This window comes from Cydia strobilella, chromosome 7 (genome assembly GCF_947568885.1).
Source record: "Cydia strobilella chromosome 7, ilCydStro3.1, whole genome shotgun sequence".
Classification (NCBI taxonomy): Eukaryota; Metazoa; Arthropoda; class Insecta; order Lepidoptera; family Tortricidae; genus Cydia; species Cydia strobilella.
The window spans coordinates 3,843,863-3,869,143 of record NC_086047.1 but is presented as its reverse complement, the minus strand read 5'-3'; the positions used below and the strand labels follow the sequence as shown (position 1 = coordinate 3,869,143).

Here is a 25,281-nt window from a genome sequence, read left to right as displayed (position 1 = left end):
AGACTTATATTGACCGGGATATAGACCGTCATTACCTTTTGTATTGTTTATGAGCTCCCGATATTAATATCGAGAGCTCATAAACGTAATCACGGTCTATATCCCGGTCAATATAAGTCAAGTGAAACTAACCGTGAATCATTCAAAACTCTTAATATTGGACATTCTTACACAAATTGACTAAGAACCAAAGTAAGCTCAAGAAGGCTTGTGTTGTGGGTACTCAGACAACGATAATGCAGATAATGAAATTGTATCGCATTAAACTCGTTCTAATCACTAAATATTATTATGTTATATTAAAAAACTATAAAATGTCAATGTCAAAAATTATACAATCGCGCCCCTGTCCCGATAACGAGTGACAGCCCTACAAAGGCACCGAGACGGGCACAAAACCGACTGCCTTAATTTAATATAAGTCAATTTGGGCCAATTTAATTTTGTGCAGCGCACTATCAGCCGTCCCTTTCATTCAACGGCTTTGCATATGTCACTGTCTCATTTGGAACTCAATTTGCGGTTAATGCGATATTACAATACGTAATGTTTGGGAGAAGTGAGTCATATTTTTGTGACGGTTGTTTGGGGAAGGAAAATAAGTACTTTTACAGTACACATGGTGCTAATACTTTACCGCACTAGTGCGATGATTAGCATTGCGTAACTATGTTTAAAATTTAAAGGGCTATATGTACTGTAAAACGTTGTACGATACATATGCGAATAGGTAATTCGCACTTGTATCGTAATGTACTATTGTGTACCTACACAAAGTACATACATAGTAGGTTTAACTATACTTATATGACCTTTGTAAATACGGTTTCCTTTTGGTAGTTAAATTAGTTTCACACATTTATACATAATATTTATTTGGAGTAAGACATAATATTATGCCTTATAATGAAATTAGGTGAATTCAAGCTACATCAAATATAATAGCAAATATAATGTAATAGATATTTCAATTCAGATCAGATTAACCGCTAGGTACTCGTATGTATATCTACCCTCGAACAACTAAACTGTGTTTGGCAGTTTCACAACTTCTATGTCTTCCTTATTTTTTTTAAGATCAAGGTACTTACATTAAACTTATTTATGTACAGTAACCATCAAAGGTTTAAAGACATTTTTTTCGCCTTAAAAAACGGAGCAAGGCGTAAAGTATAAACATTGTACCGTTGTTGCCGACTGTACATCCGTAGCAGACTACAAAATATACGTTGAAATAGGAGATGAGAACAAAATGCGGCCTGAACTGTGATTCACAACGCTTCAGTAGGCTGGCGGCTGACCTCTGAGGGCCTACCGCGAACCACGTTCCACGTGTTACCTCTCTGTCGCACTTGTTACTTCGTACGTAAGTGTGACAGACAGACAACACGATGATCGTGGTTCGCGGTAGGCCCTCTGGTTAGTGTAGAAAAAAAATTAGGAGGCAATACCAGCGGTCATTTCTCCAAATAAACGTACTTACTCGACTGTTTCCTCCGTGGTTTTTGACCTTAGAAATGTTGTTTTTTTTTTTCAACACAGATAAATATTATCAGATTATATTATTATTTGTTTCCGCTACCCAAAGGTTGTCTGGAAGATAAAACCGCCTGTTGTCTACCTCTATCCTTAATCAATTGTTTTCTGTAAGCTGTATCTTTTACTGAGGTGTGTGTGTGTGTGTGTGTGTGTGTGAGGTGTGGTGTGAGGTGTGTGTATGTGTGGGGTGTAAGGTGTGTGTGTGTGTGTGTGTGTGTAAGGTGTGAGGTGTGTGTGATGTGATCTGGGTGTATTGGGGATGGGGTGGGAGGAGGTTGCCCAAGCTACCCAAGACCAAAGAAGGTGGAAAAATAAGATTCGAGCCCTACACCCAGAACAAGAAGAGAGTGCCAATAAAGAGTATTCTATGATAGAATTGATAATAGATAAATAAATAGATAGAATTTCTATCTATTTATTTATCTATTATCAATAGCTGTTCCGGACTGTTTAGCTTTATTTGTTTTTTTTTTTTTAAGCGCTAGAGCACTTCAAATATTGCAAAAACGGCCTAATAGCTTTAGGTATTTGGAAAACATTATAGAATGCAAGGTAAATGATCTAAATAAGTTGACTAATATGAGTTGGTAGGAAAATAAAATCATAGTCGATTTTTTCCACGAAATGGCAGTACACCGTAAATAAGTCCGTTGGGAGAAAATCCTTGTAATATTACAATTTTCGAAGTAAATAAAGCATATTATAAACTATTAATTTTGGCATGAGATTTGAGAACGCAAGCGTTTAAGTCCACGTTTACTCCTACAATTTAGAACGTAGGTATTTATTACCTAATTAACATAAGAGGAGGAGGGTGCACGTAGGTGGGGCCATTTTTCACAAAAAATAATAATAATAACGCCCATACGAGTATGTGAGCTGCCCTTTACAAACACTACAAATAACGCGCCCTGAAGCGACCTCGCGCTCGCGCTAGCAACGAATCCCAGCTGATTGGCGATCTCATTAAACTCAGGAAGAAGCCTCGCCGTTTACCTCCTCCTCTACTTCTTTACAAAAAGTCATATATTCATCACCATTGTACTAACAGCAACACTTTTAACAGACCAGACATGAACCGTATTCCGAGGCAATAAGCTTGACGATCAGTCAGTTAACAGTGTCGACGATAATATGAACTTACGTCTTTTTAGAATGGGCCGTACCCTGTCTTAGTACGAAAGCTTTTTTCATTCCACAAATAAAAAGGTCTGAAAATATTTATTTGCGTAAGGTATCGGGATGATGAACGTGATTTGAGAGGGAAGTTTTGAATTTAATTTGCTTCTGGGGGAGACTTGCGGTGTTTCAATGTTTGAATTGACTTATTAATGCAAAAGGATTTTAAGGAACGACCCCTTTTTAGTCCCGGTTCGTGTCAATTTTGTGACAGATATTTAAGAAAAATAAGGATAAAGGTTTCTTTGTACTTATTTAATGTAACTACTACCTTCATTAATTAAATCGCTCTTTAATTTCCTTAACGAGCTATTCTCCCTGTATATGTAACAGGGTAAAAACTAAAATAGTTCGTTAAGTAAATTTAAGACTGACTATTGAATTAAATCAGACATTAAGTCAATAGGGGATATTACTGCAATGTTCTGCCACCAGAGTGCAGGACTAGCCTTTTTACTAAACCATAGAGTAACTTATACATACTGTACCTTGAACAGGTTTTTGACAAGTTTTTAGAAATAATAAAATATGACATTGATGCATTAAGGCGGTTTGCTTACAGAGGACCTACCGGGAAACGCGAATCCGAAAATTCGCTATCTGCCTCTTTATCGCTCTAATATGAAAGAGTGACAGAGATGTTAGATAAATTAATTATCTTGTTTTAGACCCTCAGATTGTGGTAGTGGCGCCCTGCAGGCAGTTGCCACTAAGAGTTTCGCGTAATATTCCCTATAAGTAGGCAACTAGGATTCAAGTTTAGAAAACTGGGTGGAACGCGAACTAAAAAATTTTTTTTTACACAAATTGACTAAGCCCCACGGTAAGCTCAAGAAGGCTTGTGTTGTGGGTACTCAGACAACGATATATATAATATATAAATACTTAACATACATACATAGGAAACAACCATGACTCAGGAACAAATATCTGTGTCATCACACCGGGATTCGAACCCAGAACCATCGGCTTCATAGGCAGGGTCACTACCCACTAGGCCAGACCGGTCGTCAAACCCAGTCGTCTTTCTCTTTAATACTTAACTATTTATCTTAATACCAGTGTGGAGACGTAGTTACATATTTAGTTTACTTAGTGGAAGAATCAGCGTATGATATCTATAAAAAAACCGGCCAAGTGCGAGTCGGACTCGCGCACCGAGGGTTCCGTACTTTTTAGTATTTGTTGTTATAGCGGCAACAGGAATACATCATCTGTGAAAATTTCAACTGTCTAGCTATCACAGTTCATGAGATACAGCCTAGTGACAGACAGACGGACAGACGGACAGCGGAGTCTTACTAATAGGGTCCCGTTTTTACCCTTTGGGTACGGAACCCTAAAAAACGAATATACTCTCAGAAAGATTTGCCACACCGTTGGTTGGCGGTCCTATAAGATACTTTTCCGAGAATCGCAAATTTTTATTGCCATTTTATTTACCCTGATTAGGTCAGATGTGCTCTCAATGTCGCTCTATCCGTTTATATCGTCCCGTTTTTTCCTTGATTTATTCAATCCCTCTCCGTGCTCACCGTTCCGTTTGGGAATGTGTTTTGACACTCAATTTATTTGTGAAACAACACCACAGTGTAAGTAAACAGTACGGTGACAAGACTTGTGAAAAGAGCTTTAAGACCCATTGATAGAGGGAAAATGCCCAGCAAGAGACTGAATCCAGACGTAGTGGAGGTGTACTGTGCATATACAGTAGATACGTGTGCATATACACAACAAACGTGATTTTATGGTACGGAGCCCTTCGTGCGCGAGTTCGACTCGCACATGGCCGGTTTTTTTAATATGATATTTGTTTTTGATTGATATGACTTTTAGACATGACTAAGGATGTTTGGTTATCTCAAAGTACTGTTTATAGGTACTGTGACGCAATGTTTCTTAATTCACAAGTCACGTAAATAGATGAAAGGGATGAAATATGTCATCACACCACTGAGAACTATTAATTTTCCAGCTACTTTGCTAGAAGAACTTTTAAAAGCTAGTTTTTTAAAACTATAAAATGCCGTTACCAATTAGTGTACCTATTTAGAAATTATATCGCTAATAATAATCGTTGGTCTAATCCAAAACGACAGATTTATTAATTTCATTCTCCATTCCCGTTATACTATGAATATGTAGTAAGGATGTGTGATGACATTTATTTATGTCTCTCATACAATTTAAAACAATACAATTCATACAATCACCTGCTCACGGTGCATCCTGCCGGACAACAGACGAAGCTCTGGACCATAGATATAATATAGGGTCCCTTTGTTTGACATAATTATTGAAAGTCATAATGTAATGATTGTCATATTATCATTAGTCATAATTCTGAAACCGTTAACTTTTCAGGATTTTCCTCGGGTTATATTATAGATAGGTTAGGTTACGTTAGGTTTGTTTTATGGCAATCCTGAAAAGTTACGCGTTTCTGAGAAAAACCAAATTATGACTAATGATAATATGACAATCATTACATTATGACTTTCAATAATTATGTCAATAGAGACCCATATAATATATCTATGCTCTGGACCGACTGATGGCGGTATAACCATTTGTAAACAAGCAAGCTATATCTTAACTAACTTAGTGGTTTCACTCACGTATTTTTAGTCACACGCGTGACATGTTTCGGAGGGCCTAGGTCTCCATTTTAAAGCACTAACAGTGCCAAAGCAAGCTATGTGCTCTAGAGGAACAAAAACCCGGAACGACATCTCCGTAGATGTCTGCATCCGAGCCTCTCTGATCGTAGCGGTCTCCCGTTCCATCGGGATAAGAGGGGTAAACGAGAGTGCATTTGTGTCAGCGCGAACATTTATGCACTTTAATATGTCCTGCGCAATCTGATTGATGATGATGATGACAATTTAAAGCCTGAAAGAGCACTGTCATGGCATGCGGCTTTTGAAACCAGAAATTTTATGAAATATTTTGATTTGTGTACTATATATAAATTATCAACAGAAATAGATAACATACACCAAAGAAAAAGTGACCAAGTACACCCGCCCCAAGCAAGTCGCAAGTTTCCGCCTCGGCCACCGGTGGACTTGGTCACTTTTTCTTTGGTGGTTTTGGTTTCAGTTTATAATTTATAAAATACGTCATAAACCAAATAAAATAAAGCGGCATTGACATCGCTTTCCTAAATACTTATAGCAAAATATTAATATTAATTTCAGTTTTTTTCACGAAAAAAGGTGTAATAACTCTATTCTAATGATAAGAATAATTTATTGCCACAGTCAAATATCGTAAGCGTACATTTTTACAAAACCTTACACAACGCGACGGAAACGTTGTCAATTACATTCAAATTCAAATCTAATTTAATAACACGCCTCATCTCTCACACTGTCCATTCAAATTTCAAATGCATTTGCAACAAGCACATGATTTATCAGCTTTGCTGCCAAATTATGTCATTTGGTGTTCGGATTTTACAATTTGTTAAAGTTTTGATATTGTTAGATTAGATTATTTATTTCATGAAAGATAATTACTTACCTACATAATAAGTTTGCATTGATGTCAAAGATATCCCATCAAATCATTACATGTAAAAAGATGCCAGTCTCGCAACGCAATACTTCTACTACAAAAAAGTTTAGAGATGTAATGTGATACCAAGTCGGTTATTTTAGTCAGTGCCAGGGGGTGTTAAAACCGCATCAATATTAGATATCTTTAATTTTTAATACGTACCGGAAGCGGTTCCGGTCAATGAATAAATAAACAAGGCGTTTTTTTTATGTAGTGAATGTGCAGCCATATTTTGTGTGGTGGAAGGTGGACACCTAAATTGTGAAAAAACTCCTGTTTTTGTACCAATTTTGTACAAAAATGACAGATGTAGTGGACAAATTGGAGCAGGACTGTCATTTTGGCATCTAGTATATAAAAACAAAATATAATTTAGCACAAGAGCACAAAGTTACAATTTATCCACCAGTTGGGATTACCCACCTACGCCATTACTGTCCTCTGGGCCGAAATATTTTTTCCAAGTATCTCCTATACATCACTTTTATGTTTCTATTCGCGGAGTCCGTGACAGCTATGAATGAATACTTTTGGGTGAAACGTAAAACGTTACTTTTTATTGCATATTTCGTTGTTATTTCGTGTGAAAAAATATTGAGATTTAATAAAATACGAAAATATCATCCTGTATGGAAATCACACAGAGTGAAATTCTCATAAGTGCAAAAAAATGGTTTGGTATCCTAGGTAGACTGGCACTAAAACTAAATATTTAATTAATTACCTTTAGTTTTATGCTTTTATTTACTTTTATATTTAATCTTTATTGCACAAAAGAAAATACAAATGTACAAAAGGCGGACTTAATGCTACAAGGCATTCTCTACCAGTCAACCTTCGGGCAAAGCAGATAACTTGTAGGCGGTGCAACATCGCGTTGCGCTTTTATTTGTATTAAAAGTTATAATTTGTCTACTACTTCGCCCTTGTACGGTGTAGAGGTCCAAACTGTTACCACTGATAACAGCTAAGATTTTTAACTAATCAAACACCTTTTGGTTGCCAGTAAAGTGATTGGCGGTAACCACTATTTTTTTTCCCATTGATGAAAGGTGGGCATAATAATTTTCCGTAGTCACCTAAAATGGGTCTCCTATAACTTTCAAGAGCATTAGGTAAGCAACTGAAAAATACTTCACAATCCTCCCTAATCGTACACGGTCGTGACAATTCCAATCAGATGATTCGTAAGAATAGAGGAATCAAGGAAGCAATCTCCTTGTTCGGTCGCGCGAACGGAAGTGTTATTCTCGAACGTGCGTTTGAGGTACCAAAATTATATTCAGTCAGTTTAGAATACTTTAGAAAGTATTTTGGTTTATAAAATACAGAGAGACAGACCATAAATCGGCTTCTCCAAGAAGTAGAGTAGCGTTAGATAGGCGACAGTTGCTATCAGATAATTCGTAAGAATAGAGGAGGAATCAAGGAAGCAATATCCTTGTTCGGTCGCACGAACGGAGGCGTTATTCTTGAACGTGCGTTTGAGGTATCAGAATTATATTCAGTTAGTTTCGAAGTATCTTAGTTTAAAAATTCCAGGGACCAAAAATTAGCGTCATACTTTTAGAAGTATTAAGCCTAGCGTTAGATAAGCGACACTGTTGGGCCTAAATTCTCAGTAACCGTACACGGTCGTGACAATTCCAATCAGATCATTCGTAAGAATAGAGGACGATTCAAGAAAGCAATCTCCATGCTCGATAACGCGGACGGAGGTGTTATTTTCGAAAGTGCGTTTGAGGTATCAGAATTATATTGAAATACAATGTCACTACCAGGGGTCAGTGTGTTTTAGGAGTGTCTTGGTTCAAAAATTACAGAAAGACAGACCAAAAATTGACTTCATACTTTTAGAAGTATAGAGTAGCGTTAGATAAGCGACACTGTTGGGCCTAAATCCACCCTAATCGTACACGGCCGTGACAATTGCAATAATAATAATAATAATAACATGATTCGTAAGAATAGAGGAGGAACAATATCGTTGTCCGGCCACACGAAAAGAGATGTTATTTTCGAACTTGCGTTTGTGCCTATCAGAATTACAGCCTGGTCTAATTACAGTCCCTTTGAAAAACGGGACGACACTATAGTGTTGCCACTTTTTAATTTCTACTCTTTTTTGTCAGACTGTATATGAAATGCATTGTGATTTAAAGGTGTAATTTGCATGTAATGGTATATTTACTCTTCATATTTACTTACAATTTATTCACAATTGCTAATATTAAATCGTTTATTATAAGTATACTGAATTTGGAATGTTGTGTCCATTCCATATGAATAGGTTATAAAAATGGTTATTTGATTAAATTGATTGTGTCTATTGAGGGTCTCGAGCGGATTAGCACGCTTTCGAAATAGGATAACCTTTCACCTGGCAATTGTCATTGTTAGCGACGTGCTCAAAATGGGTTTTTTTTCTTTGTATTTAATTTTGTTCATTATGGTGGTACTATAATAATTTGTACAACTTTAGTCTTAAGCTGAAATTTGAAGGTAGAATATACCTACGTGTGACGCAGCGACAAGGCTCCAACGGTTTTTGTCTTTGACCACGGGGCAGTCGGCTTGTCAATCCGCGCGCGACACACGTATATACTGCTCTCATATTTAAATCACGTGGTGTTGTAACTTCTAGATAATTAAACTGTTTTTCGTGTCCCGTATTGTGAGCTTTTATTGTGGAACACCTTCACCATCAACAGTGGTTACTTCGACCGGATTTATGTTCCATACTCCGCCTGTGAAGATGGTTAATACTCGCAGTACAACGCGCAGGGAACGCGAAAGAAAAGCAGAAGAGGATAGACAACTTCAGCTACAAGTGCCTTCTCAGCCAACTAATGTAAATAATACACAGAACAATGACGAAACGAAGCGTATGCTCCCCGCGTTTAAATTATCGGGTAGCAGCTTAAAATCGGAGTATCGCCCGGTGCAACATACGCCCGCTTCGCTAACGGGGGCAAAGTCCAAGTCGTCATCATCGTCTGTGCTGGCTCGAAGAAAACAGCTGGAACTAGAAGCGGCTCAAGAAAAAGCGCGTATTCAAATGGCCCTCATCGACAAGAAACTTGAGGCTGATTTAGCTAACCTGATGGATGAGGAACAAGGAAAGTACAGTCCACATGATGAGCTGCACACTGACAAACAGAGTGAAGTGGAGAAGTGGTTGGAACGAAGCCAACGTGAGCTGGAATCCGCCGCACAGCAAGTCCCCGATTATGGTAACCAGCCGGACCTGCCGTGCCCGCCGCCGGTCGTCGACCCCGGCACCTCTAATGGAACGATTCAAATGCTCGCAAGTGCGCTTCAAAATCTAACTGCAAGTACCACTAAACATAAGAGTGACAAAAACCTGCTAAGCCGATTATGTACTCCCAGAGACCTACCTAGCTACTCTGGCGACCCTTTGGACTGGCTACAATTTAAGCAGGCCTATGAAGAGTCTACCGAAGTGTGTGGGTTCAGCCCGAAGGAGAATCTATGGAGACTGAGAAAATGTCTACACGGAACTGCCAGGGAAGCAGTTTCAGCTTTAATGGTTACTGCCACGTCGCCCGATATAGTGATGAAAACCTTGGAACTGGTATGTGGAAATCCTGAAAGCATCTTAACTCGCATCATGCAAGGATTACGAAAACTACCATCTATGTCGAACGAGTACAGTAAGGACATCGTATCATTCTCAGTCAAAGTGCAAAACTTCATCGCAGCCGTACATGCAGTCGGCCGCAAAGAGTACCTACACGACGTAAACATGGCTAATATTATCCTATCTAAATTACCGACCGTCATTATATCGAAATGGTCTGACTACAGTTTCCCTATAATAACCGAAGGCAAGAAGCCACGCTTGGAGATACTCGGAGACTTTTTAAACATCGAAGCAGTCAAAATAACTACTACAGCGAACATTCACGTCATGGATCAGCGCAATAGTTATCAACATCACTCGAGAAACAAAAGTGATAATAATAACGCCAACCGCCCGCAAACAGTGTTATTGCAATCGGCGCGCAGTGACAAGTGTGACAACAAATGTTTATTTTGCCGCGGCGCAAAACATGAGTTAACTGAGTGCAAGATGTTCAAAAAGGCGTTAAGAAAGGACCGGTGGCGTCATGTGAAGCGCCACGGAGTATGCTTCAAGTGCCTTGTGTCATGCCACGATCGCGAGAACTGCCCCGCGCCCGCTTGTGACAAGGATGGGTGTGGCGAGGCGCATCATCGACTATTACATTATGTACAACATCGCGATACTGATAAGGATGCTACGTTGGAATCTGCAGATACGCGGGAAACAGCCGAGTCGAGCCCTACTAAGGAAACAGTATCCTTTATAAACATAAATGACCATAAAGTGTTGCTAAAAGTAGTGCCGGTAAAAATACGCGGACCTAACGGTGTGTTTACGACAAGTGCATTTTTAGATGACGGAAGTAGTATCAGTCTTATCAGTAAATCGCTCGCCGCGCGCGCCGGCCTGCGCGGGCGCACTGAGACTATGCGAGTGAGCGGAGCTTGGAAAGATAGCGATTTAGAGTGTACTTATACAGTTGTGTCTATCGATGTATCTAGTTTAAATGGTAGTGAGATTTTTAATATTAATTTACGAGCTGTAGATAATTTGCACATTCCTGAGCAGGACTTTAGGTCCATTGATTGTAATAAATTTGCCCATTTACAAAAGTTAAAAGACAAATGGTCACCTAATGTAATTTCTTGTAATCCTGAGGTTTTAATTGGGCAGGATAATTATGATTTAATTATGCCGTTAGAAATATGTAAAGGTAAACCCTTTGAGCCGTTCGCTTCGCGCACTGTCTTAGGTTGGTCCGTCCATGGGAAGATGCGCGCCCCGCACGGCTGGGGCACCCACGCCGCCCACAACCTGCTGATAGCGGCAGAGGGCGCCGGGGCGCCCTGCCCGAGCGCTCACGATGACGCGCTCCGCGACCTTCATGAGGAAGTAAGACGTTATTTTTCTATTGACTCTCTAGGTGTGTGTAACAAGCCCCGTCAAAACAGCGATGACGTCCGTGCCTTAGCCCAGTTGGACCGCACGACGACCTTCGCTGACGGCAGGTGGCAAGTGGGTCTGCCGTGGCGCGACGAGAACAGCGTGATGCCGGACAGTTACCCTAACGCCCTAAATAGGTTAAAGGGAGTTGAAAAGAAAATGGCGGCAAACAGTGAGTATGCTCAGAGGTACACGGATCGAGTAAATCATTTGTTCCAAAATGATTTTGCAAGGGAGGTCAGTGACCCTCGTTCCACTTCCCCTCACACATGGTACCTACCTCACCATGCTGTGGACAATTTAAACAAGAAAAAACTTCGTCTTGTTTTCGATTGTGCCGCCAAAAGTAAAGGTACATCGTTGAACGAATACCTACTTCAAGGTCCCGACCTGCTCGCGTCCCTATTCGGCATTATGGTACGATTTAGAGAGAATAGGTACGCTGTGGCCGGGGACTTGCGTGACATGTTCCTAAGGGTCAAAATACGACCCGAGGACCAGGACGCACTTAGGTTTTTATGGAGGACTGACTCTAAACAGCCAGTCAAAACATATGCTATGACGTCACTAGTGTTTGGCGCTAATTCGTCCCCTTTTATCGCCCAGTACGTCAAAAATAAGAACGCACAGCGTTATGCGTCCACAATGCCTGCTGCTGTTGCTGCCATCTGCGAGCAACACTACATGGACGATTACTTGGACAGTTTGCCAGAGGAGGCCGCGGCTATAAAAATGGTAAAAGATGTTACTTTTATTCACAAACAGGGCGGGTTCGACATGTGCAACTGGACAAGTAACAGCGAGGCAGTGTTGGACAGCGTGCCAAAAGAAGCCTTAGGCATAGCAGCCTTAAGGTTCAAATTAGATCGACAGCAAGAAGGTGAGAGAACGCTTGGTCTTATCTGGTACCCCGCTACAGATGAGTTTGGGTTTGATTTGTCACTCAAACGCATACCTACCGATATAGTTAGCGGTAAACAAGTACCTACTAAAAGGGTCATGCTTCGTGTAATAATGTCGATATTCGACGTGTTTGGTTTCTTATCTCCATTCACTATTCAAGGTAAGATAATGCTACAGTCTTTATGGCAATTATCCATTGATTGGGACGAAAATATTCCAAATAATATTTTCGTTAAGTGGAGTGAATGGATTAATCTTTTAAAACAAATGCGTTATGTACGTATACCTAGATGCTATCTAAGTCCTTTAGGTGCAAGCGGCTTGGGCAAACGAGCGACGGCAGAGCCGCCGAGCAGTGCTACGACGCGCGTAGCCGGTGACTCCTCCCCCGCGCGGCCCGCGACCGCCGCACCGCCTGCTCATACTACGCCGCCACCTACTTATCAGCCGCGTAGCAGTGCTACGCCTAATGCGCCGGCATCGACTACGAATATTTATAATTCTTACGGTAATAATTTAGAGATGCATATTTTTTGCGATGCGTCTACCAAAGCAATGTGTGCGGTTGCTTATTGGCGCTGGATTTATAATAATGAAATACACGTCGCCTTTATAGCAAGTAAGTGCAGAGTCTTACCCGTGAAACCTTTGTTGACTGTACCTCGTGCCGAGTTACAGTCGGCTCTTATGGCAGCGAGACTGGCGGACAGTCTACAAAAGGACCACAGGTTAGTGGTACAGCGCCGTTGTTTCTGGAGCGATTCAACCACATTCCTGCACTGGGTTAAGAATGACGCGCGCAATTATAAAACATTCGTAGCAAACCGGTTAGGGGCTATTGATGAGCTCACGCGCAGTAATGAATGGCGGTATGTACCTACCAAACTGAATGTTGCGGATATTGCAACGCGCGAGACTTATGACGATACTCTCTTCCAAAACGAGTGGTTAAAGGGCCCCTCGTTCTTGAGAAGCGACGAGTCATCCTGGCCGCGTAATATTGTCGGCTCTGCAGCCGATGAACCTGAAAGGTCAGAAATTATTAATATAATTAATGACTTACCTGCTACATACTTACCTGTATTTAATCCGGAGCGCTTCTCTTCGTGGTTGCGGCTGTTGAGGAGCACATATCATGTGTTAGTATTCGTGCATAAATGTCGAAAGCAGACTTACGATGACTCTGAGTTGATGCGGCGAGCTGCGCTGCTACTGGTGCGACAGGTACAAGAAGAGTGCTTTGGCGCGGAGTTAGCTGCAATTAGAAAAGGTATGAGTCTCGAACGAAATAGCCGAATACTTACCTGGTCACCTTACCTGGATGATTGTGGAGTCCTACGCTGCGGCGGCCGTATCAATGCCGCACAGGGTGTAAGCGCTGATACAAAGTACCCGATTATTTTGGACGGGCGGCACCAGGTGACGCGATTGCTCGTGAAGCATTATCACGTCAGGGCTGCGCATGATTACCAGGAAACAGTGGTGAACAATCTCAAGGAAAAATATGCAATCACGAGGATAAGGCCAACGGTTAAACATGTGGCTGCGAGATGCATGTATTGTAAAATACGCAAGGCGCAACCACATGTACCTGTAATGGGTGAGTTACCTCCAGGCCGAATGGCGCATCACCAGAGGCCATTTACACATTGCGGCCTTGACTTGTTCGGCCCTATGGAGGTGGTGGTAGGCAGAGGACGCCAGAAAAGGTACGGGGTAATTTTTACTTGCCTTACGGTAAGGGCGATCCATTTGGAGATCGTACATTCTCTCACCACCGACTCCCTCATTATGGCGTTACGGCGTATGGCGTCGCGTCGAGGATGGCCAGGCTGTTTCTACTCGGATAACGGTACGAACCTACGGGGAGCTGATACCGAGTTGAAACGATCTGTGCAGGAGCTCGACAACAAAGCTGTCAATGACTTCGCATTGACCAACGGTTCGAGTTGGAAGTTTATACCTCCCGCGAGTCCCCATTGGGGTGGGGCATGGGAGCGCCTCATACGCGGCGTTAAGAGAAGTCTTAGCGTTGTTCTCAAAGAGCGGGCACCGAAGGACGAAGTTCTCAGCACTCTGATGGCGGAGGTGGAGAATATTGTCAACAGCCGCCCGCTAACCCACGTCTCCGTGGAACCAGGTAGTGATGGTGCTTTAACGCCGAATCACTTCCTTCTCCACTCTTCCCCTAATATTCCCGCTTTAGGCGTCTTTGACGATTCAGACTTGTTCCTTCGGAAGCAATGGCGGACGAGTCAAAGGCTGGCCGATATGTATTGGCAGAGGTGGGTAAAGGAATACTTACCGGAGCTACTCCCGAGAAGGAAGTGGAACAATGAGCAAGCTCCACTCAAGGTAGGAGACTTGGTTTTAGTTGTAGATCCAGGGGACCACGCAATGTGTGGCCGAAGGCGGTCGTCCAGCAGGTTTTTCCAGGTAGGGATGGTCGGATCAGGCTAGTGGAAATAAAAACCAAATCTGGCGTTTTGAAACGGCCTGCGGCGCGCGTCGCTAGAATCCCTTTGGTTAATGAGTGCTGAGCCAGCACTGGGGTGGGGCGTGTTAGCGACGTGCTCAAAATGGGTTTTTTTTCTTTGTATTTAATTTTGTTCATTATGGTGGTACTATAATAATTTGTACAACTTTAGTCTTAAGCTGAAATTTGAAGGTAGAATATACCTACGTGTGACGCAGCGACAAGGCTCCAACGGTTTTTGTCTTTGACCACGGGGCAGTCGGCTTGTCAATCCGCGCGCGACACACGTATATACTGCTCTCATATTTAAATCACGTGGTGTTGTAACTTCTAGATAATTAAACTGTTTTTCGTGTCCCGTATTGTGAGCTTTTATTGTGGAACACCTTCACCATCAACAGTGGTTACTTCGACCGGATTTATGTTCCATACTCCGCCTGTGAAGATGGTTAATACTCGCAGTACAACGCGCAGGGAACGCGAAAGAAAAGCAGAAGAGGATAGACAACTTCAGCTACAAGTGCCTTCTCAGCCAACTAATGTAAATAATACACAGAACAATGACGAAACGAAGCGTATGCTCCCCGCGTTTAAATTATCGGGTAGCAGCTTAAAATCGGAGTATCGCCCGGTGCAACATACGCCCGCTTCGCTAACGGGGGCAAAGTCCAAGTCGTCATCATCGTCTGTGCTGGCTCGAAGAAAACAGCTGGAACTAGAAGCGGCTCAAGAAAAAGCGCGTATTCAAATGGCCCTCATCGACAAGAAACTTGAGGCTGATTTAGCTAACCTGATGGATGAGGAACAAGGAAAGTACAGTCCACATGATGAGCTGCACACTGACAAACAGAGTGAAGTGGAGAAGTGGTTGGAACGAAGCCAACGTGAGCTGGAATCCGCCTCTCTGGATCTTTCGTCTTTTTTGGGTTGTTGGAATGTCACTTCAAGGGATAAGAAACTTTTATTCGTAGACATTTCTTCACTATCCACTACTTGAGACGTGTCCATAGCGGTGGCGCCACAATCTGCGTTTTCAAGGTTTTAATACCACGTCGGTAGCAAACAAGCATTCGGCCCGCCTGGCGGTAAGCGGTCACCGTAGCCTGTCTCGCCTGCAACTCTAGGTTGTTACATGCGCGTTGCCGACCCTTCAAAAACCAGTACGCTCGTTTTTTGAAGAATCCCATACTGTAGTCCTTCTCTAGCTCTTAAGAATTTAGTGAGAACGAATTTAAAATGGACGCAGCTTCATACAGTTAACAAATTATCCTCAAGTGTGAGCGTGACTGTTATAGATACAAAATGCGCTATTGAATTGATATTACATTGATATCGAACTTCCACTTCCAAATTCGTCTCCGGAGCGTATTCTCAAAGCTAATTGGGCGAAAATTACTTTGTAAGTGAAAACGAAAGGCGAAGTTAAGTATTAAGGGTAATGGTAGTTTACCTTTGGCATCGATTGACGGATTAAGTATTATGTTTCGATGAGATGTGATAGACTTTTTACACAACTCGCGAAGGGAAGGTAATGTTTTTCGAGTTTTTTTGGAAAACTAGTGTGAACTCTGTGAAACCAAGGAAAAAACTTTTCGCAACACCAGCTCGTAAAGGTTGTCTTTATTCTTCAAAACCGAAGGAGAAAGTTATTTGCTTCTTCTTCAAAAAGAAGCATTTTATCCACCACAAGTATGGCAAAATTTTCTCACAAACTTTGAGTTGTTTCCTTATGTTTGCTACTAGAATTGACATTTTAAATGATGATTTTGAATGATTTCATAGCGTCATTTGGTTTGGTTCTGGAGAAACGCACAATTGAGGACTGCCAATCAGTCTCACAGTAATGTCTTCATACAGTATTAAACCCTTAAACGTAACAGGGCTGACTGATTGGCGAGACAGAAAAATGAGAATAAAATTTCACGGTTTCTCCATAGTAAATGTATGGAAAAAGTTTTCTTTAATTTGTGGCTTTTTAGTAGGTACATTACCTTAAGTTAACCGATAGGAAACTATTCATACTGGATAGGAATAGAATCGATTGGCATAAAAAAATAGCATTTGGAAAATAAGTTTACATTTTCACACAAATTGTATGAAAAATCTTTTGTCGATTTGTGGCTTTTCTAGCGGTTAAATTGTTTAAGTCCCATACCAGCTTTTGATCCTGGATAGTAATAGGATTTATGGCATCAAAAAAAAAGTTTGTCAAAGTGACCTTTTTCTCGCACCCTGTATATTTTTTCCAAAAATCTGTAAACGCCATTCTTCATTAATTTGAAATCGATGGGAGGTCTTCACAGACAGTTTTCAAGTAACAGCACGGGCTCTGGTAGCTGCCCTCACTGACCCAATAAGAAAATCCACCCTGTATATATGTTAAAAATAACCGAACTAAAACGGCCCTTAAACAAAACACGCAATTTATTACCTACTTTGCATAGTTCAACACACATTTTAATGGCATTTCTTAAAAGAATTCTCACAAAACTCAACGTTTAGCTTGACAAGCCTAGGAACCAGGTTCTATGAACTCATTTCTATCAATTTGCAAAGCAACAACGAAAATTTATTAAGAAAACAATTGTTATACTATCGCAGTATATCTCGGGACGTTGTATACAAAACATTTGACTAGCATTTATCAATGTCCAAGCTCAACAACATCTTCAGTTTTAATCCTAAAAACTATACGTTTTTTCTAACATAAATGCCAAATATGACTTTCAATATACCTTATAGCTACGAAATAAATTTTATATTAGGTCACTGAATTTTTTGTCCTTGGTATATGGCAGTTAAGACTGTTTTCTTTTGACGTGTTAAGCGTCGCAAGCGCAGCTGTTCGGATTAATTTCGTCTACCGATTTTAAAAATGTGGAATGGTTTTGTTACTCTATAATTACATATCCGACGAAATGCGAACGGGTTTTTAATAATAAATGAGCGGTTGGCCGCTTCCGAATCAGCCATTTTGTCATCAAAATATCGTTCTATTTTAGTCTAATTGCCTTCAATGTTTCATTTGTTATATGAAGAGTTCCACTACTGTTTCGCTTACATACCGGCCGCTTCTAAATTATGAATACCTAAATTTTCATCAAAATGGAATAAATAAATAAAATGTAAAAAGCTTAAAACTGCAGATTTAAATTCGTTCATCACAGAACAGTCGCATTTCCAACTAAGCTATCAAAGTTAGTTCAAAGAACTATTCAATAAATGCATTTTATAGCCTTAGGACTTTAGCATTAATGTGTTAAACAAAATATAATTAGGTTTTAGAATTGGAAACATGCTATAGTACTTTCTTACGTAGGCAGAAAAAGTAGTAGAGCCATTTATTTCAATAAAAATTACACTAGTTTACAAAACATGCAGTGGTTTTTGTGAATAGATTTAGTATTAATAATAAATTCATAATTTATGCAGTTTAAATTTATACAATTATAAAGATAAGTACTAAATTTCGTTTTAAAATTATTGTTCCATGCATTTTTATAATTTAATTCTATAAGTAATTTAATAATTATTGTATTTATTTATTTTATAAATATTTATTGAGATGTCCATTTGTGGACATAGGCCTCCTCCGTCGAAAGTCGAGATCGAGGAAAAGTAATAAATTAGAATATATAGCAACTTATCAAAAAAAAAATAAGTATATATAGGTATAGGATCGAAAGTATAAATACACTCATAGGATTACATTCCTTACCATAGAGTAGATAAGAGTAGATAATAAATTATGCAAAGCAAATACTTACGTAGTTACACTTCTATGGAACCTAGTGGTGAACGACCTGATCACTACACTAAACAACAATCACTACTACACGATCGGCTATGCCGACGACATAGTGATACTAACGAGCGGCAATCATTCAGGTACGGTGTGCGAGGTTACCCGCTCTGCACTAGCCATCGTGGAGCGCTGGTGCATTAACAACGAACTCACAGTCAATCCACGCAAGACGGAGCTGGTTATGTTCACCAACAAACGCAATTTGGGAAACTACCGCCTTCCCAAACTGTTCAATACAGAACTCCAACTATCTGCAGAGGTAAAGTATTTAGGGGTAATACTCGACAGCAAACTAAATTGGAGCAATCACTTAAACAGCAAAATTGACAAAGCTACAATCGCATTCTGGCAATGTCGTAGAATGGTAGGTAAAACCTGGGGACTAACTCCCAGGATAATTCTATGGCTCTACCAGGCAATCATACGACCAATAATAAGCTACGGCGCGATAGTATGGTGGCCACGCACCAAACTATCCACAGTGGAAGCTAGACTACAACGACTCCAGAGGCTGGCCTGTATGGCGGCCACGGGCTGCATGAGAGCAACACCAACTGCGGCCCTGGAAGCCCTACTGGGCCTGCCGCCGCTGCACCTCTTTATACAACAGGAAGCGCTAGCTGCGGCGGTACGTCTCAAAAAATCTAATCTCTGGAGACCGCCTAGGGTGCCACACACCGAGATCCTCTACGAGGCCATAGGTAAGGAACCGCTAATTGAGGCGGTGACTGACAGGATACCCAGGCAATTCGTCTTCGACAAAAAGTACAAAATACAATTACACGAAGAACCCCATGAAGGACTCAACCCAAGGGAGCTGTGAATCTTCACGGATGGATCAAAGACAAGGTCAGGCACTGGCGCTGGGGCATTCTCAGAGGACCTAAACATACACATCTCGACACCACTTGGTGCACATAACACAGTCTTCCAGGCAGAATGTATGGGCATCATAATGGCAGCACACGCAATCGTCTCAAGGAAAGTACTGGACTACCCCATCCGCATACTCTCCGATAGTCGGTCGGTATTACAAGCCCTGCAAAGTTATACTTTGACCTCAGGGCTAATCTACGAATGCCACAAAGCTCTATCAGAGGTATGTACCACCAATAGCGTAACTCTGCAGTGGATTAAAGGACACAGCAACTCGCGAGGTAACGATGCAGCCGACATATTAGCAAGAGGAGGCTCGGAACTGAAGGTGGCAGGACCGGAGCCAATCCTACCTCTGCCATATGCCTGGCTCCGGAACATGCTGCGACACAACACCAAGGTAAAACACCAACAGTATTGGACTAACCTAGGTACCTGCAGACAGGCGAAGGAAGCCCTCCCGACGATCAACCCAGGTCTGTCACGGAGGCTGCGACTGCTGAAGAGGCCACAACTCCGGCTACTAACTGGAGCCATAACTGGCCACGCCTCACTAAACAAACACTTACTAACCATGCGTGTTACAGATAGCCCCCTTTGCAGGGCATGCATGGAGGCAGAAGAGACAGCCGCCCACGTCATCCTCGAAAGGGGTGGCAGAATACCGGGCACAATACCTCGGTTCGCCGGGGTCTCTCCCAGAAGTCGTCGGCAACATCAAGGGTCTGCTAGGCTTCTTGGAGGAGTTGGGTTGGCAGGAGTAGTGCCGGCAACCCATCACGCAAAATAGGCGCATCGTAAGACGAGTTGCGGAAACCTAGCCCGCGAACACCTATAACCTATATATATACTTACGTAGTTACTTTGCATAATTTATTATCTACTCCCAAGATACAATGTTTATTGAATGCATTCTTAATACTGTATGCATAAAAAGGAAACGTGAATCCAATTGTGTTTTACCAATTTGTTATGGTTTCGATCTTGTATTGACACGACTCACAGTGCCCCTGGGCATTATATTATGCGGAATTTCCATAGATTTTACTCGCACGTATTAGCGTGAGCTATTGTCCGTCGCATCAAAACAAGATAAAAACAGTAACAAACTGTTAAATCAGCGTCGGCCTTCATATAGATTTTTCACCAAAATAAATTCAACTACAACTATTAGATTTAAATATTTAAACAGGTGTAGTACCAACATTTAGCAATAAATACCTTAGTTTAAAAAAAAACTATTAGATACTCATACTCATTTATTTATAATAATATTTCATATAACACGTCATAATTGGATTTAAATAATATATTCAATTCATTCAAATAATCATTAATTAAATTAAAGCAAACAATTAGAACAACAATTACAAATACTACTACTGTTATTACAATGCAAGTAGAACATCCAACATATGACCGTGTATCATATCAAATATATACTTTATATGATATATTGAACAATACCTAATCGCTATTTATGCGCAATTCAGATAACTTATAAACTCCAAATTTTATGAACAAGTTTGGGAACAAATCAAATTATTTTATTAAATATTTTGATTTGTGTTTTTTAAGTAGTCACACTACTATATATGAATTAAAAACTGTAATAGATGTCATATATTAAAGAAAAAGTGACGAAGCCCTCCAGTGGTGAAGGCCGGTGGAGGCCACTGGAGGGCTTAGTGGCCTAGGGGTTCATGGCGTTAGCCGCGATAGCTAAAGACGCCGGTTCGTATCCGGCCTTCACCACTGGAGGGCTTCGTCACTTTTTCTTTAATATATGACATCTATTACAGTTTTTAATCCAAATTTTATATTAAAGGAAAAAATGGAATAACTTTTTCCATTTTTTTCCTTTAATATAAAATTTGGAGTATCGCTCGCAGACGTATCTGCATGTTAAAAAATTAACTTATAAACTGTATCCCAGGTAGCAGTGACGTCAGCGACGTCATAATGACGTCATTTATACGTCATAATGACGTAACGGACGTCACAATGACGTATAAATGCTACCTGGGATATACTTAGTATATTTCTGAATAATTATAAATAAATCTGAATATTCATATGTTTACAAGAATAGTAAGTAGATAAGTAACATAATAAAATAACATTATAATTATATGTGACGTTTTCAATCAAAAGGTACCACATTGTCGCTTATTATAAGGACGAAAATTGCTTGTATCTTTATACGAAAAAACTGCCAGAGCGTCCTTATGGCAAGCGACAATGTGGTACCTTTTTGCTTGAAAACGACACATTACGTATTATATGTATTAGCATATCATATTATTTTTACTCAGTGAGTGCAACTAATACCTAAATTGCTCAGTGCTGCTAGGTTCAAGAACAGCAAGTACGCGAACCTTGAACAGGTGTACGATTTTGTCCCGGTTGCCGTCGAGACGGCTGGGCCTTGGTGTGCCGAAGCCAAAGCCTTTATTAAGGATATAGGGCGACGCTTAAGGGAAAGGGGCGGCGACCCTCGCTCTGGTTTTTTCCTCGTCCAAAAGATATCCCTGGCCATTCAGCGAGGTAATGCCGCCAGTATTTTTGGCACATTTGGTCCGGGGGATAATCAGAGTGGGGGGTAATACTGTATTTGTTGTAATTTAATTTTACTTTTTTGCATTAATTATTTTTATTAATAAAATTAGAATATGTTTATTAAAAAAAAACTAATACCTAGAATTTTGGATTATTACCTATACTTGTATCTTGTATGTGTCGCTCACTAATCGCGAATCACCTACGTAAGTATCGCACTTTTACTCTGTTGATCATTATCATGTTCATTTGTCGTGTATCATCATCCTATTCATCTTATTAATGAAAAAAAAACATACCACCGAATTGACCACCTATTTTTGGAAATTTGAAGTCGGTTAAAAGGGCCTATGATACGAGTAAAGGATAATAGTAGTAGTAGTAGTAAATCACTTTATTGTACAAAACAAAAATTGTTAACATGAAATTCATATAAATTTAGGTACAAAGGCGAGCTTATCCCTATAAGGGATCTCTTCCAGCTAACCTTAGAGTAAATGAGTAGAAAATAATTGTAAGATTGTAGTAGATAATTGTAAGGATACTGTTTATATAGATTTTTAGTAATTATAATTCATTTTTCTAGATTAGACAAGCTAAGTATACTGTTTAAAGTATTTGTAATAATCGATCACGTGAAGGGTCACGTGATCGATCCCTCCATCTTGAATATTAAACGAACATTAGATTAATTCGTGAGGTGACGTTCAAATGATAACGGTCGATCAATATTACAATTACAAGTGGCAAGGTATTTGGATTGTGAGAAGGCCAGTACGTTTTGGTTTGTTAGAACTCGAGATAATAATAATTATGTGTGTCTAAGTGTACCCACTGTCGCGTGGTAAGTTAGACCAAAGATAGATATAACTCCGTAATAGATGGATACAGTCTAAGGAAAAAACGTGCCTCGAAAATCAAGAAAATTTGATTCTCGTTCAGAGGGCGCTACTAGTTTTGGCCTACAGTCGTATAGATGGCGTTGACGGTTTCGTTTGTTATTTAACAATTTTAACGCATATCAGTTAAAGAACATGGGCCAAAATCATAAAAATAATTAATGCAAATAAAAAAAATCATTTATCTATATTTAAATACATTCTATCGTATTTTTATAAATCTTTATTTTTAGTTTTGAAGTGTGTCGACAGATGGCAGTGAATTTACTGGGGTTACAAAATTTACTATGACAGTACCGCTCTAGTATAAGTTACTCTATGGTTAGACTGAAAGAGGTTATATTGCCAAATAAATGTATTTATATCACACCTACAGTTGTTTTCATAAAACGGTGAGACCCTTACAATATTCTACAGTTTGTGAGTGCGGATGCGAATGTCAGTATCATCCCAGCACTAGATTGCCCAACCAGCGTAATTTGTATAATGCTGCCCGAATGTTTACGACTTGGCATCGGCCTCGTCATTACCCGCTGTAACAGTATAATTTCAATATGCATCCAATAACTCTGCGCCTAATGCAGGAATGCTCTAAGAACGTGTAATATCATTAAAGTTACTGATGTCTCGCGAACTTTATTGCAACGAAATAAGGTATGATATTTGGCAGGCAATTAAGACAAGGACAAACTGAGCCCGCGAACGAAACGTACTTAATGCGTTATGATGACAATCTAAACCCTAAATTTTTTATGTTTGGTAACATACTCGTCATACGCAACGCAACGCATTACGAGTCAAGGCATTAAAATTTCAGTGTTCAGATTATCATAACGCATTGAATACGTTGCGTACGTGGGCGCAGTTTGTTTCTGCCTTTACTCTACGCGTTTGCGGGCAAACAACTAAGTATTAAACTCGCAACATGTCAGATAGGTAGGTACTCCGTGTTATTGAAGACCTTACTTAACGGTCCACATTAGCTGTAGAGTAGAGATAATTTCGTGTGAGTTCAGCTCCAAAAAAAGCAAAAGCAAAAGTTTCGTGTGACTCAAATAAAGCAAGCAAAATAAACCCCACCTTATGTTGAAACTCCGTCATTGGCCGCTAAACCTGGTTGTAGGTATTCTATTGACCTTTTCTCGATATTTTTACTCAACTCATCATCATCATAATAATTGGTTGGCTCTTGTCGGTTACGCCAGTTTTCGCGGTAGGTAAGACACAATGTATGCTCTTGGTTTTAGGAGTTTAACTTATTGTTTTACTCAACTGCATTTACTTAATTAGGTAATATGTAGAATATCCAAAGCAGTTCCTTCACCAGGAAATATGGTATCGTAAATCACATGAACATCTAATTTAGCAGGAACGATAGCACTGTGATGAGTGATGACGTGAAATGTATTGCTCACGCTGCAGGCTGCATTTCTGATTACGCTTAACTGATTTACAGCGATTTAGTACAAATAAACAAAGTAACTTAAAAAAAACCGGCCAAGTGCGAGTCGGACTCGCGCACGAAGGGTTCCGTACGATTACGAAAAAAAAACAGCAAAAAATCACGTTTATTGTATGGGAGCCCCATTTAAATATTAATATTATTCTGTTTTTAGTATTTGTTGTTATAGCGGCAACAGAAATACATCATCTGTGAAAATTTCAACTATGTAGCTATCACGGTTCATGAGATACAGCCTGGTGACAGATGGACAGACAGACAGACAGACGGACAGACGGACAGCGGAGTCTTAGTAATAGGGTCCCGTTTTTACCCTTTGGGTACGGAACCCTAGAAAAGCTGCTTATGCTGGAAAGTTGTCATACATAAGAAGAAAATGTGAAGACCAATTGCAAGAACAATAAATGATAAATTAAGGAATTTTAGTCATAATTAAGTGTGTACGATAGCGCAAGACCTCCCCCAACCGGTTTTCTCGGCGCGCGGCAGCGGCAGTACGCAATACACGGTCGTCGTGAACGCTGCTCGCACTATTAGTGCTTGAGAAAGGAGACCTAGGCTCTCCGAAACATGTCGCGCGAGTGACTAAAACAAGTGTCTAAACCGTAAAATGATTTAATTAAGAATGTTAATATATTTTTGTTAAGGACCCTAAAGGTTCATAAAGGACTGATCAGTGAGTGCATTTTAAACTGAATATGTCATTTGAATACAATAATAACTTTATTTAATACGCGTTTGTCAGCCATTACAAAGTAAGTATTTCATTTTATAAAAATTCAATTAACAAAGCTCAGTAGGACTGATTCTGAATTCTGATTTCTGTAGAGATCGGAATTGCATAAGCACCCTCCTGATCCCCATAAAAGATGGTCCGACGATCTGGTCGTTGTGGAGATCCGTGGTGATAGTGGACGTCTTTCAGCTGATATTATGATGATGTGTTTCTCACAGAGAGGATTTGATTGATAACATGTTAACAAAACATAGCAT

At 40.2% G+C, this 25,281-nt stretch overlaps 2 protein-coding genes and 1 long non-coding RNA gene across 3 annotated transcripts in view; 2 read left to right on the top strand and 1 right to left on the bottom strand.

Annotated features, from left to right (window-relative positions):
• Positions 1-25,281, top strand: part of LOC134742967 (uncharacterized) — a 401,065-nt gene that overhangs the window by 25,583 nt on the left and 350,201 nt on the right. The window lies entirely within an intron of this gene.
• LOC134742952 (polypyrimidine tract-binding protein 2) overlaps positions 1-25,281 on the bottom strand; it is a 610,485-nt gene that overhangs the window by 444,895 nt on the left and 140,309 nt on the right. The window lies entirely within an intron of this gene.
• LOC134742742 (uncharacterized) lies at positions 8,685-19,315 on the top strand. Its single transcript, XM_063675930.1, has 4 exons — positions 8,685-14,566; positions 15,244-15,571; positions 18,576-18,751; positions 19,001-19,315. The coding sequence occupies exons 1-4, from the start codon at positions 9,011-9,013 to the stop codon at positions 19,313-19,315; spliced, it is 6,375 nt and encodes a 2,124-aa protein (XP_063532000.1). The 5' UTR covers positions 8,685-9,010.